The sequence below is a fragment of the Syngnathus floridae genome, chromosome 12 (assembly GCF_059516105.1).
Source record: "Syngnathus floridae isolate MCC-2025c chromosome 12, RoL_Sflo_1.0, whole genome shotgun sequence".
In the NCBI taxonomy this organism is placed as follows: Eukaryota; Metazoa; Chordata; class Actinopteri; order Syngnathiformes; family Syngnathidae; genus Syngnathus; species Syngnathus floridae.
Window position 1 is genome coordinate 1,116,693 of NC_142424.1, and position 13,870 is coordinate 1,130,562.

At 45.9% G+C, this 13,870-nt stretch overlaps 1 protein-coding gene and 1 long non-coding RNA gene across 2 annotated transcripts in view; one reads left to right on the forward strand and one right to left on the reverse strand.

Moving 5' to 3' along the window:
* The window catches only part of lhx5 (LIM homeobox 5), a 39,932-nt gene that overhangs the window by 23,205 nt on the left and 2,857 nt on the right, over positions 1–13,870 (forward strand). Inside the window, exons 9-14 of the mRNA XM_088391717.1 lie at positions 1,286–1,596; positions 3,806–4,029; positions 4,522–4,805; positions 6,770–6,935; positions 8,349–11,015; positions 13,465–13,535. Coding sequence (XP_088247843.1) covers positions 1,424–1,596; positions 3,806–4,029; positions 4,522–4,805; positions 6,770–6,935; positions 8,349–8,689 — 1,188 coding nt within the window. The 5' untranslated portion in view covers positions 1,286–1,423 and the 3' untranslated portion in view covers positions 8,690–11,015; positions 13,465–13,535. The remainder of the gene's footprint in view (positions 1–1,285; positions 1,597–3,805; positions 4,030–4,521; positions 4,806–6,769; positions 6,936–8,348; positions 11,016–13,464; positions 13,536–13,870) is intronic.
* Positions 7,069–10,914, reverse strand: LOC148389340 (uncharacterized). The gene is made up of 3 exons (XR_015861649.1): positions 10,793–10,914; positions 7,294–7,361; positions 7,069–7,204 (listed from the first exon to the last, which is right to left on the reverse strand). It is a non-coding gene; the product is annotated as an uncharacterized LOC148389340 (long non-coding RNA).

Below are 13,870 nucleotides of genomic sequence, written 5' to 3' on the forward strand. Positions count from 1 at the left end.
TTCCGACTTTCTTGACTTGGTGCTCTGAAAGCTCCTTCCAACATGTCAACATTGGAAGTGATAAAAAAAAAAAAAAAAAAAAAATCGGCGGAGGCGCCAAACCTTTTTTGACGTTTTGACTGTCGTGGAAGTGAGTCAAAGCTTTACGCATGCAGGTGCAGCTTGCAAAAAAAAAAGCCTCCGCTCTGTAAATATTGAGATTGGCCTCTCGAACTGGCCCCCGGCCGGCCTCTCCCCTTTTATTGATGGAGCTGCTGACTAATCCGTGGCATTTTCCTGTAAATAGCGTTGTGCATGTGAAAAGACCCCCCCGCTCCCCCTCCCATTCTCACATTCACATGCATGTGTGCGAGTGCAATTGGCAAACTTCTTCGGCCTCACTTTCAGTCTTATCACGTGTGTCACTAATGTCAAACACATGCACAATCGTCATCAATCACTACAGTCGTCCCATTTTCTTAAAAAAAATATTTTTGTACACTTGGAGTGGATGGAAGTATAAAGTTATTCCATCCACAAAGTGCATGAGAGTAAACTAACCACGTGTGGTCCCAAACATAATCCCGTTTACTTTCTGTACCTCCAAAGACTGACCAGTGGGGGGCAGTGTATAACAAATTGTCACCCACTGTATTGAGTGACGATACCGTATTTGTGTCCACTTTTTATTTGTCCATCAGTCACGACATTGTGTCAGCTTTTCACTTGTCCACTGTGAAACTTCACAGCAAGAAATTCATTCCTGTAAAAGTGACATATAAACGAAGGAAAAAGACGAGCAGAGTGGTCGCAAAAGGCCGCAATAGCAATTTTGGGCCTGGCTGGGTTGCGCCCAGCTTGACATCCAGGTCCACTGGAGAAGCGGTGAGCTCGGTATCCATGACAACCGCAGCATCGCTCTGATTGGCTCTCCCTGCGAGGGAATTAAGGCGCGCGTCAGCCAATGTGCGTTCGCGGGGATGGTTGGTGCACGGCTGATGGCGGCCGCGGCGGCGACGGGTGCCTTGCTTGTCCACAGCGCGTGACAGGCGGCCGCAGGGACGCGAAGGTGGCGAGGAGCCCGCAGGATACGCGTGGAACACCACCTGGGGGGCCCCCTAAAAAAAATTTTTTTTTTAAAAAACAATCCACGAGCACGCGCACTTTTGCAGGATATTCTTCTTGATGTGATTTTTGAACAAGTCAGGTGCGCGCGCCTGATCCGGGCAGAACACCAAACAAGCAAGTTCGGATTGTGGATATAGCACCCAGAATCAAGTCGGTACCGGGACTTTTTTTTTGGCAGCCCACGCGAGAGGAGAAAGGCATCGAGGGCGGTGGGTGGGGTGGAGGACCCAAGACGTGGTTCCGTGTGGAGAGGCCTGCCGAGCCAGTCTTTGGAAGGGGGAGGTCGGCCGTGCAAGGCGCGCCGCGGGCCGCAGACATGATGGTCCACTGTGCCGGCTGTGAGCGGCCCATCCTAGACCGGTTCCTGCTCAACGTGCTGGACCGGGCTTGGCACGCCAAATGCGTGCAGTGCTGCGAGTGCAACTGCAAGCTGACCGACAAGTGCTTCTCGCGGGACGGAAAGCTCTACTGCAAGGTGGACTTCTTCCGGTAGGGATCACAATAACGGAACCACAAAAAAAGACAGGAAAAAAAAAAGCAGCAGCATCCGGTCGTCCTATTAGTTTTGTTGTTATTATTGTGCGCCGTATTTGTTGCTACTTTGCTTGTTTGGACAAATAAGTGGCCCCCTGTTGACTTTATAGTCAATATTTACATAGCGTACAAATAAAAAAAAACGCGTTATTTGTGTAAAAATAAGTGTTAGTGGTTTGGCAAATTTGTTTTATGCTTAATTCAAAACGAATGATAAAAATGCACGTGCAGAAAGAAATGTGCATTCTGTCTTTAGTCATTCAAAGTCGTTAAAGAATATTTGTAAAAGCAAACGATCAAGTTGAATATTAGTAATATAACGATCATTTTAAAAATTGATATAATTCAAGCCAATATATATTGGCTGACAATTTGAATTTGAATCGTTATTCTTTTCCTATTAAAAATAGCCAGTGGTGTTGTGCGACGTTGCATTACTGTGACAAATAAGAACGTAATCAGCCTCGAAAAAAGAAATACGAATTCAATCTGACGATTTGAAAGACACGTGATTATATCTACAATTTGAGACAGACGCATTAAGCCCTGAGTGTTCTGGCGTTAACAAACAAGCTCATAAAAAATACAGCAAACTCGTTAGCTGTCTGTTTTATTTCACGTAATTGCTTTGCTATTTTTAAAATGCACGTGTCAAACAAGCCACAAAACCCATTTGATAAAATAATCATAAAGCCAAATCATTTGCTCATTAGATTTAAAAATAAAATCCTATACGTGCACTTCGCCGTGTTCTCGTTTTTAGTCAGCCCCAAAAAAGCTCATATAAGCAGCTTTCAAACATAATCCTAATTAAAGCAAAATGGAATATTTTAATTTATATAATGACTTTTTCTATTTTGAAAATAATACTCTCGTGCAGCCGTGTGTATTCTGCTTTGAATTATTCAAATGAGCCAGTAAGCAGCTTCTTTTTTTTTGGAAAGCTTCGCGAATCGCACCCTCCCGCGAATGCTCTAACAAAAACGTCAATGATTGGGACTGACTGACTGAGTGAGCGAGTGAGTAGTTGCTTGCTGGCTTGCTTGGTTGGTTGGTTGGTTGGTTGGTTGGGGCTCGTCCCGGCGTACCTGCGCGTATGCAAATGAGCGCCCCATTAGCGGCCGCCACGTCTAATCACGCTAATGTGTCCAATTGTTGTGCAGAGTGGACACGCAGGGCAGTCACAGGCGGGCATGCATGAGAAAGGCGAGAGCGGGGACTGATACCAGGGCCCCCACATTAGTCTTAAAACAATAGATGGCCATGGGGGGGTGGGGGGCTTACCCTCCCCATGCATGTCACCTCCTTTCAGGTGCCTCTGAAACAGCTGCAAAACAGCTTCTTTGTTTATTTATTTTTTTGCTGCCAGGTGATCACAATTTAGGGCTTTTTTTTTGGGGGGGGTCTTGAAAGTCCTCCTACGCACGTCTTATATGGATTAAGAGAAGATTTCCACGCCTAAAATACATCCCACTCTGCCTAATCCTGTCTCATATCCTTGGCTACAATGTGCTGATTGCCACTAATGTGTTTCGCGTGGGTTCATTACCAGGTCCAGGATGGATTTTTCCCAAAAGTAATATTATTATTATTATTATTTATGACGTATTTGTTTTATATTCGTGTATATACTATGATGATGTTTTAAAAACGTTATTGGGCTCATTCGAAATTGTGATATTTTTCTATTAATATTCCCTGCAAGTATTTGGAAGTATTTTCTCGTGCATGCACAGAGCAAAAATGATAAGTACATTAACAACATATTTCAAATAGCAACGTAAAAGGGTGATTTTTCTTATTTGTTTGTCTAACTTGCGTTTCGTCTATTCAAATGCCCCAAAATGATTAAAAAAAAGTCTTTCAGTTTCGTTCATTCCCTGACAAATTAAAAAGTCCTTTCCATTGCATTGTTAAGCGCAAATGTCCGAAGCCGCCTCGCTATTGCGCCGTTTTCTCGCTCGGCCTCCGCCTGCTGCCTCCCGCGAAGCTCTCCTGCGAGCGCTTTTGCGCCGTTTGCATAATCCCGCCAACTAACAAACAAACGGCGACGCAAACAAAGACAAATCCTGGTTTGTGTTGACTCTCTTGCAAATGTTTTCTTCTGATTCTTCTCCCCCCTCCCCTCCCCTCCCCCGTGTGTGCATATGCGCGCGGCACGCAGGCGGTTCGGTACCAAGTGCGCCGGCTGCCTGCAAGGCATCTCGCCCAGCGACCTGGTGCGCAAGGCGCGCAGCAAGGTGTTCCACCTCAACTGCTTCACCTGCATGGTGTGCCACAAGCAGCTGTCCACCGGCGAGGAGCTCTACGTCATCGACGAGAACAAGTTTGTGTGCAAGGACGACTACCTGAGCTCGGCCACCATCAAGGAGGTCAGCCTCAACTCAGGTACGAAAGTGAGCTTCATCAACACTTTGGCCGAACTTTACGGAATGATTATTTGATCAAATACAATATTAGCATGCAGTGCAAAATTGTTATTGTGTTTTTTTTCTAATGAATGTTCTCAAAATGATATACAATTTAGGGCCCATACGGATCTCGCACGTATACCAAAAGCCAAGCTAAATAATAATAAAACTATATTTGGGTACAATGTAGAACCTTTATTTATCGTTGACAAATTACACAAATGTTTATTTTTGCGCTTTTTTCCCACCTCTAAGGACTATTTTTATTGTCGTTACGCGTCGGCAACTATTGTTTTTAACGTCCCGACCCCCGCGCGCGCGCACAGAAAATGATTACATTTATTTATTATAACATAAAATAAATCCACATTTGCTTGCTATTCCTGAGAAAATAATCCCTCAAATAGAAAACGAAGATTCTTCTTTTTGTCAGCGACTTTGATTAAAAGCCGCATCTCCGTCGTCACAGTGTCGTCGTGCACGGACCGGAGCCTGTCACCGGACGTGCAGGACGGCGGCTTGCTGCAAGACGAGCTGAAGGAGGCGGACAACTGCACGTCGTCGGACAAGGAGACCAATAATATCGAGAACGAGGAGCAGAACTCGGGTGCCAAGCGGCGGGGCCCGCGCACCACCATCAAGGCCAAGCAGCTGGAGACGCTCAAGGCCGCCTTCGTGGCCACGCCCAAGCCCACGCGACACATCCGGGAGCAGTTGGCGCAGGAGACCGGCCTCAACATGCGCGTCATACAGGTAAGACGAGCCGTGGCATTGGCATTTTTATTTTTTTTTATTTTTTATAAAGGTCGCTGTCGGCGTGTGTTACGAATAATAATGGGTTCATATTTATTATTATGTTTCTAGCTGAAGTTGTTATTCACATACACTTTTTTATGAACATAAACGCACTTTATAGAAAATGGCGGAAAATGCGACGATTCTGCCTCTTGCTTTGAATAGAATAAAAACAAATCATGTTCTCTTTTTAAGTAATACCCAAGTTTAAAAATATTGAAGTAGAAAGGTTTGAAAATCGCCCAAATTATATATACACCTTGCAAAGGTTGGACAGGAAAAAGTAGCGCCACCTGGTGTACACATCAAATAAAAAGTAAAAGTATTGTCCTGTTTTAAATTAAATGGAGAGAAATGGTGCTCTCACGAGTTTTCAAAGTGAAAAGTGTCACTTTTGGCGCAAAAAAACAGCTTCTAATTAATAATTGATTTGGAATGAGTTTAACAAAATGTCCTTACAGGCTCTTTGAATTAATTGTGTCGTTAAATGAAATCATTAAAAACACAATGAGATTTTTTTTTTTTAATTCAAAGCAGTTGCTACTAAATGACATCATCAGCTGCGGCGTCCCAATACTTGTGCTGGGGAAAAAAAAAAAGAGAGAAGCCATTTGCGAGTGAATGTTTTCGTCGTGTTCTTTTGATGAAAACTCCTTTGTGACCTTTGCAAAAACACATTGCATTGTTCCGTCTTTCCGCCATGTCTGCAGGCATTCCATTTCCTTTTCCCAATTAACATTGACGCACCAGCGAGACAAAACACACAATCGCAACACAACGAGCCCGCGCGTGTGTGTGTTTTAATGTTTGTTTCAGTCACACAGCCGTGAAATTAGTCATAGGTGGTGGTCTTGTTTTAGCTGAGGGGCCACCGCACGCATGCGGGAACCCCTCCTGCGTCCCTGCCTGCCTGCGTGCGTGCGTATTTCCACACACACACACACACTCCCTCACACACGCGCATGCACAATGTCAGGATGATTAGCGCCATCTCTGCCAAGTGTGATGTGGCTTTTTGTGCGCTGGCTGTGATTATCGCTGATTTCACAGATTTACATATGCCCCCACCACCACCACCCTCTTTTTTTTCCCACCTCGGTGCAGCATACACACACACACACACATCTTATATGTGTACGTGTGCATCTCCATCCATCCGTGCTTGCATCCATCAGTGTGTTCACGCCATGGTCCTCCTGTGTGTGTGTGTGTGTGTGTGCGTGTGGGGTGAACCGAGCCAAAATGGAGGCTGCGTTTGGGCCTCGCTGCTTGTGTTAAATAGCAACGCTCCCCCAGTGTGTGTGTGTGTGTGTGTGTGTGTGTGTGTGTGTGTGTGTGTGTGATCTCTCTTGAGGGGAGCTAGAGCATTTCCATAAAAATGTACCCAACACGTCACCGATTGTTCTCAATAAGCAGGTGTTGCCTCGGTGTGCAGCCCTTTGCATGTGTGTGCGTGTGTGTGTGTGTGTGCGTTTTGTTAACATGCATGACAGCGGCGCTGGCTGGCTGGCTGCTGTGCACATGTGTGATTCTGCAGCACTGGCCAAAACAAGACACTGTTTGCAAATTTTTGGAAATCATGCAAATGCATTCATCTTTTTTTAAAAAGGCGATTTATTTTTATTTTTTTTACGGGGTAAAATAAAAATGAGTTCCAACACAATTTAGTAAACATCAAAGACAATTTAGCGTTTACTACGATGCAAATGCGCGTGTTTCGGAAACATCCAAAATAATTTAGAGGTGTTTTGGGAAATATCAAAGGCGATTTTGCCTATTCATGCTGAAGAAGTAGAAATGATCCTCTCCTGCGTCAAAGTTAGCAAAAGTTTTTAGCATTTTAGGTCAATAAATAGCATCATTTTGATCCAAATCAAAGATGGTGCAATCATTAAAGAACGTGTGATTTTTTTTTCGGGCAGGTCTGGTTCCAGAACCGAAGATCCAAGGAACGACGGATGAAGCAGCTGAGCGCTTTGGGGGCTCGCAGACACGCCTTCTTCCGGGGCCCGAGGAGGATGAGGACCCTGGGGGGGCGGCTGGAGGACCCGGACATCTTGGGACCTGCTGCCTACGGCTACTATGGGGGTCAGTGACGCTTCCTTTCCAAAAGCAAAAACAAAACAAAAAAACGCTTGTGACAACGTGGCTGCCGAGTCGCAGGCGCTACCTCCGTCGTCACCCGAAAAACCTCTTTAGCTCTTTGTCGCTGTCACCTGTCACGGCTGAGAGGATGAACCCGTTTATTCCAATCAGTCTCTTTGTAAACAAATCCGCCGGAAACTGCTTTGGACGCCGCTCGCTCCCTCGCTCGGATTTGGCGACGCTATTCTTGGCGGGAGGCGAGCGTTTCCAGTCTGGGCCCAGGGCAGGAACGACGCATGGCTTAGCGTACCACTTGATGCTAACATCAAAGATGAGACGGTCTTTGATGAATTTACTGTACTTTTCGTTACACATCACAATCGCCGTTTACTTGTCAATAGCATCGGAGCGACCCTAATGTCCCCGTATCTGTAAACAACAAAAACAATGTGTGTAAACATCAAAGACAGGTTTTAGCCCTCAATGAACTGAACGTAGGCGTTTTTGTAAACACCGACGCCGATTTCAAGTCTTCAATGAGTCCGCATGCGTATAGTGAAGACAAAACCTTGGTCTGCCGCTTTTGGCTCTCTCGCTTTCTTCACCCGCCGCTTTTCAGGCCCCTTTGTGGTGCCGCTTAGACCGGCTTTATACGTGTGTGTGTGTGTGTGTGTGTTTGTGTGTGTGTGCGCAGTCCCCTTTGCACAGTGCCTGCAACACAAGCCCGTTGCCTGTTCCCAAGGTCGCTCCAAGCAACAGACTCAGGGGTACATTATTTCCATTCAAACAACTTTTCAATCAACTGTTGCAGTGTGAAAAATTAAGAAAGAAGAAAAAAAAAAAAAAGAGTTCAGTCCAAGTCGAGCCTGAGGCTGCACCCACGTGTGTGTGTGTGTGTGTGTGGTGGCTTTGGGTGTGATTTGAAAGAATACTGCTCCGTCCGTGCTGAGACGTCTGCGTTTTGAATATTTGGTGTCAAGTGTTGACGTCAGAGGGAAACGGACAGATGGAGGGATGGCGGCTAGTTAGCGGATGGATGAGAATAGACCATCAGTGCTTTGATGATGAAGGACGAATGGACAGATGGATGGGATGTGGATGACTAGACAGCGGGCAAGGACACATAACGGATAGAAGAAGACCACATCTTGGACAACAATGGCGACTAGTCATTGACGACATGTGAGCGACCACGTCTTCGTCAACAATGCTAATGATGCCGTCGCCAATATTATTTACAGACAACTTCTTGTCTTTGATATCAGAATCATGGACGGACGGTCTTGGCAGCAATTTCATTGAGCACATCTATGACATCATAACCAAAAGAGCTTAAGTCATAATAACGTGACAGATGAAAACATCCTTGCCGATGTCTTTGAGGGCGTTGCTAACGCGTGTTTTCTTCTCTCCTAGAGTACCAAGGGGACTACTACGGACCAGCAACTAACTACGACTTCTTCCCGCACGGCCCCCCGTCCTCGCAAGCCCAGTCCCCCGCCGAGTCCCCCTACATCCTGGGCTCGGGGCCCGGGGCCATGGAGGGCTCGGGCCACCTCCCCTCGGACGACCAAAGGTTCACGGACATGATCTCGCACGCCGAGACGCCCAGTCCCGAGCCGGGCTCCCTGCAGCCCGGGCCGGGGGAGGCCTACGGGGGCGGGCCCAGTCCTCCTTTCTCCCTGGCCAGTAACTCCAGCTACAGCGCCCCCATGTCCCACCAAGGCCCCGAGATGGGCGAGGCTGCGGCCTGGTGAAGCCAGCCGCCAGAGACCCACCCGTGAGCGTTTGCCGCTAACGGACGGCTTTTCACCCGCCGCTGGACTCTCTCTTAGAAGTGTAGAGACAAGTCGTGGCGAGCTTTCTTGGAATACTGGACTTGAATTATTTACAATAAAGACTTTGATTGAGTCCGTCCTGCACACATGCTGCCACAAAAAAAAGAAAAAAAAAACGCAGTCGACACAACAACGCCAAAGGAACTTTTTCTTTACGTCAAGTTGGTTTCTTGCGTTTGAAAGCGAGCCGTCACCTTTTGTAGCCGCTAAGTTGGAGCTGCCCGCTTGTATTCGCCCCGGAGTCGTCGTAGCCGCAGCGGCTGCACACGTCGAGGGCAAGTCGACTTCAACCCTATCCCCTTCCTGTCATCCGTACCTCGTAGGCACGTATTTTAGATCAGCGCAATCTCACGGCACACAAACAGAGTTCGAGTTGATCACGGCTATTTCAGACAAACACAAACAGAGCCCCAAATAGCCAAAGCGCTGCAAGTCATTGATACTTGAGGGAAATTGCAACTTGGAGACCAATTATCAGCCAAAATGAACAAGACCAAATCTATTTTGCAGCAAATCTGAAGTAAACGCACTTTATTTGCTTTGGAGGGCCACAAAAAAATGATGTAGCAGTCCAGACTTGGCCCCCAGACTTTAGGTTGGACACTTGTGCTGGAAACCGTAAATATGCCACAAACTAGGATCCCAAAAGTCATCTTCCATCATTTCCATTAAAAAACTGATTTATGGAGGATTTGATTTGGGTTATGCACCACAAGTGCAATGACTCCCTGGAACCAGCCAACCAAACGTTATTTTGAGCCGGAAAATGCGTTGACCACTGGATTTGAGCAAGTTGCTATTTTTTTTGCATACTGAAATGGAAGTAAATTGAGTGTAACATTCTCGGGAAAATATCGGACACTACCGGGCCGGCTCAGGGTTGACATTGTGGTTACCCCGCCCCCTGCGTCTGTATGTATGCAGCATATACAGTATACAGTTGCTTCTTTTCTTAGAAAATGTTGCTAATAAAATTAGTTGTTTTCAAATCAAAAGCTACAATAATAACCTGGTAGCCCATTTCTTGGTAGCTTTAACTCATCAGTGTGGGTCATTTTTGCTGGATCAAAAACTTGACCTTGACAACGTGCTGGGTCAAAAAAAAAAAAAACGGCCTTTGGATTTGCTATGTTCACCCAATGCGGGTCACTTTTAAGTCAGCAATTGGAAATGAGAATTTTCCGACCAATGCGGGGAATGGCCGCCCGCCTGACATTGAGATGGAACAAATGAGTGCGGGCGATAATTTGAATGAAAAGGCTGCCTCCCCCCCCCCCCCCCCCTGCGCGTCCCCTTTTTACTTTGGTGCCACTCCATCCACAACATGATGATCATATGTTAAAACAAGGGCGTCTGCACCTTTCTTCCCACACACACACACACACACACACACACACACACACACAGAGGCGGCGTTGATTGTTGTGTCCGCGCGCGCGCCTCCGGCCGACCTTCCCTTTGTCGTGCTCCCTTTTTCACAAGACATGTTTTAATGGAAATGATTTTCAAAAGCACACTGAAGCCATAATAGAGAATCTCCTTCAACAGCTGAGGTCTCCTGCCTCTTAAAGGGAGCAAACAAAAGAGGGGCCACACAACATCTGTGGCGGGCAGCACCCCCACAGCACCCCCTCCCCTACCTCCTCACCCGGCAACCCCCCCCCCCCCCCAATAAAACACCTCTGCCGCCACCGGGCCTAAAGCGCCACCTAGTGTCCGGTATTATTATGACATCATTTCCAGAAAGAAAGCATTGTTTTTGGTTTTGTTTTTTATGTTGGACTCCAAAATACTTGTAAACGTCATGAGTGGACGGATGTGTGTGTGTTGGCCAGAGGTGGGCAATTTACAATTTTTTTTTCTACTTTCTGATTCGTCCGTGGCCTGGGTACCCATCAATCATTATTTCAAGCTTGTTCATAACTGGCGGACGCTCATTTTGCTGACGGACGACGAGAAAGTTCCCAGAATGTCGGATTAAGCACTGCCGGAAGTGGATTTGAATCTGTCAGGGTTACTAACCGGGTCAAAGTGCACACGAACCTCCCAGTCCGTCAATGGCCACTCGTCCACTCACCGCTGTCTAGTCATCCACGTCGCATTCAATTTACATTCCATTTCAGAAGATGGCACTAAAACACTAGATGTTGTTTGCCATCCACTAAAACCCAGAAGAAGAAAAAAAGAGCAGGCAGGTGCAAATGATGAAGAAAACCACGGAGGGCGCGTGCACTGCATGGTTGAGGTAAGCAAAAGTTTCAAGTAACACTTTTTGACGTGCTGCAGGTAGATTGGATGTGAGTGCAAAGCTCCACTTTCAGTGCTTGATTGGGCATTTTTGGAACTTTCTCGTCCAACGACGGAATGCCCACCTCATGTGCGTGAGCATGATTGAAGGCTTGTACTATTTGTGTAAATAGCACCGATAATAAAAAATGCTCTCTTAAAACTTGAAGCTTTTTTTTTTAAAGAGACATCAAAGATAGATTGAATACCTCAATGATAACTGAATGTGTTGCGCTCTAAAATATCATCAGTTTTTTAAAATATGAAATACTTAAAAATATTTAAAACAAAGGCTTTTGCTCTGCCAATCTAACATTTTACAAATTTATGAACACAACATGCTTATTTTTTTTTAAACCAGAACAATTTATTAATTGAAGACTCTTAAAATTATAACAAATATCTAAGAAACAAATGTTTTTTTTTTCTTTCTAAACATTCATAACTTCCACCAAAGACTATTTTATCTTCAGTCAACCAATCGTAAAATGCTCAACTGTATCTTCAAGGTCCATTCAGAGAAATACCTTTGGGGGGGAATAAAAACTGGAATTCAAATTTTACTAACCCAACAACAAAGACAATTTGGCATCAGTGTGGCATGAACAACACCCCCCCCCCCCCCCCCCCCCCCGGCCAACATGCAATTTAAGATTTTAGTTTTTCATTAGGAAGAGCATTTTAATTCCCGTTCATGAAAAATTTACTCTAATAGGATTTTAATTATTAATATCCCATTTTAATTCCGTTGCGGGTATTTGATAGGTGACCGTCCACCTCATGCAAAAGACGTATTGACCATTTTTGATCTGCAAGGATAGACATACTGAAAAAAAAAAAAAAAAAAGTCAATGCACTTTCTCCCCCCCCCCCCCATCCACGCTTCATCCTCTTAAAGCCCCTCCTCATCCCCTGGCTGTGGGCCAGGTGGGTGGACGGGGTGGCTCAGGTCCGCACTCATTTTCCACCTGACTGCCTTTAATGTAAAGGCTAATGTGAGAGGAGACAGCCGGCTTCGCACCACAGGCTCACGCACGCACGCACGCACACACACACGCACGCACGGAAGGCCCGAGTAATCTTCAGCATGCACCCATCCCCTTGCAAGATGCTTCACCGTTGGCCGCCATTTTGGTTTGAAGCAGCCACCATTGAAGGCTTATTTTAACACTCTTCAGCACCCCTTGAACAATTTCAACCACGTGGACAGATGACACCAAATCTCGAAACAAATGTCCTTTTTCTTCATTTGTTAGTCGGACATGGCTGCGGACAAGTTTGATGACGCCATGTTTTCATGCTGGCGCTCCAAAGCGCCTGCTCGCTGTAAACAAACATTATTGATTGATAAATGAGGCGGAGGGCTTTGGAGCCTCGCCTGACTCTCTTGAGTCGGAAACACACACACACACGCACACGCACGCACTTGCACGCTTCTATGGGAAAGACCCTCAGTAACCTTCACCTCCCATTCAGCCAGCAGTGTGTGATTATCACGGCGGTGCACACTCACACAAAGGTGTGTACTCACTCTAGTGCCTGCACACACACACAATTGCCATTAACATCAGTACTTTTGTAATGGATGTGTTTGCGGCCCTGCTACGGGAGAGAAGGCACGAGCAAGAGTTGATGTTATAAATCACTGCGCCCTCACTTCTCCTCCCCCAACAAACGCACACACCAACACACACACGTACGTGTTTTTCCTCCCTCCAACTCTGTTTACCGCCTGGGGAGGGAGAGAGCGATGAAGGGGAATCCTATTAGCCAATGAGCAACGCGTCATTCATTAACATTCTCATGCTTGTGCGCAGACCACAAAGCTCCATGCGAAGGTGTCATGTGAAATCCAAAAATACTCACAGGCATATATTCTCTCTCTCCTGTAGTGGTTTTTTGTATGTGTCCCACTCTGCATGGTATCACTAAAGGTGTCATCACCCAAGGTTTATGTGAAGGCGCTACACAGATCTCAGCGTTGACCGTATCCAGGCGGGCGAGCAGGCGGACGCTCGCATTTCTCGGCCGCCTCTTCAAGGTTGACGAGAAGGATAGAGGCCGCGAGAGGTTGGAGTGAGGGATGAGGGGGACGTGTGCGCGTCAGATGATAACAAGAAGGCTTTGACTTTTGGAGAAAGGTTCACTCGGGACACTTTTTGACAAACCGCCAAAAATAGTTTCCGAGAACGCACACTTGTGAGTATATGTGTGCTCTCTTTGTGTGTGTTGCTGCTCTGTGTGTGGTAAAGCAAAGGTTCATGATTTTTGCTAACCCACTAATGGCATTTTGCATTATATGTTAGCGTTCAGCTCGTCTACTTTTATTATTAGAATATGGTCTGGATCTCGGAGTTTGAAATGTCGTGTCTAAAGATGAAGTTTTTGTTTTGCTTTTGTTTTTACAGGCTATCTATTCCGTGCCACGTCATCAGCGGAGCTTAAATGGATAGGCTGGACATTGGATGAACAGAGAAAGGTACAATTGCTTGTGGCGTTTTGAGTTCATTTGATTTTGTTGTCCTACGTGACCTTTGTGTGCGCTTCAATTACAATCAATGCGTGGAGAAACAGCGACGTCTAGTGGACATAAACGGTAGTGCACACAACTTTAGCTTTACTGACAGTCGACGTAAGATTTATTAACTTGCTTCAACTGGAGTCAGCTTTTAAATTCAAAGGGGTGGGGTTTCAAATGACATATGTGGTTTGTTAGTAGGATTTTAAACTATGCATTAAATTTCAAATGAGGGTTGCTAGAAATAAGACAAAAGTCTTGACCAAGTGAACATGCACAGAATGTGTAAATGTCTT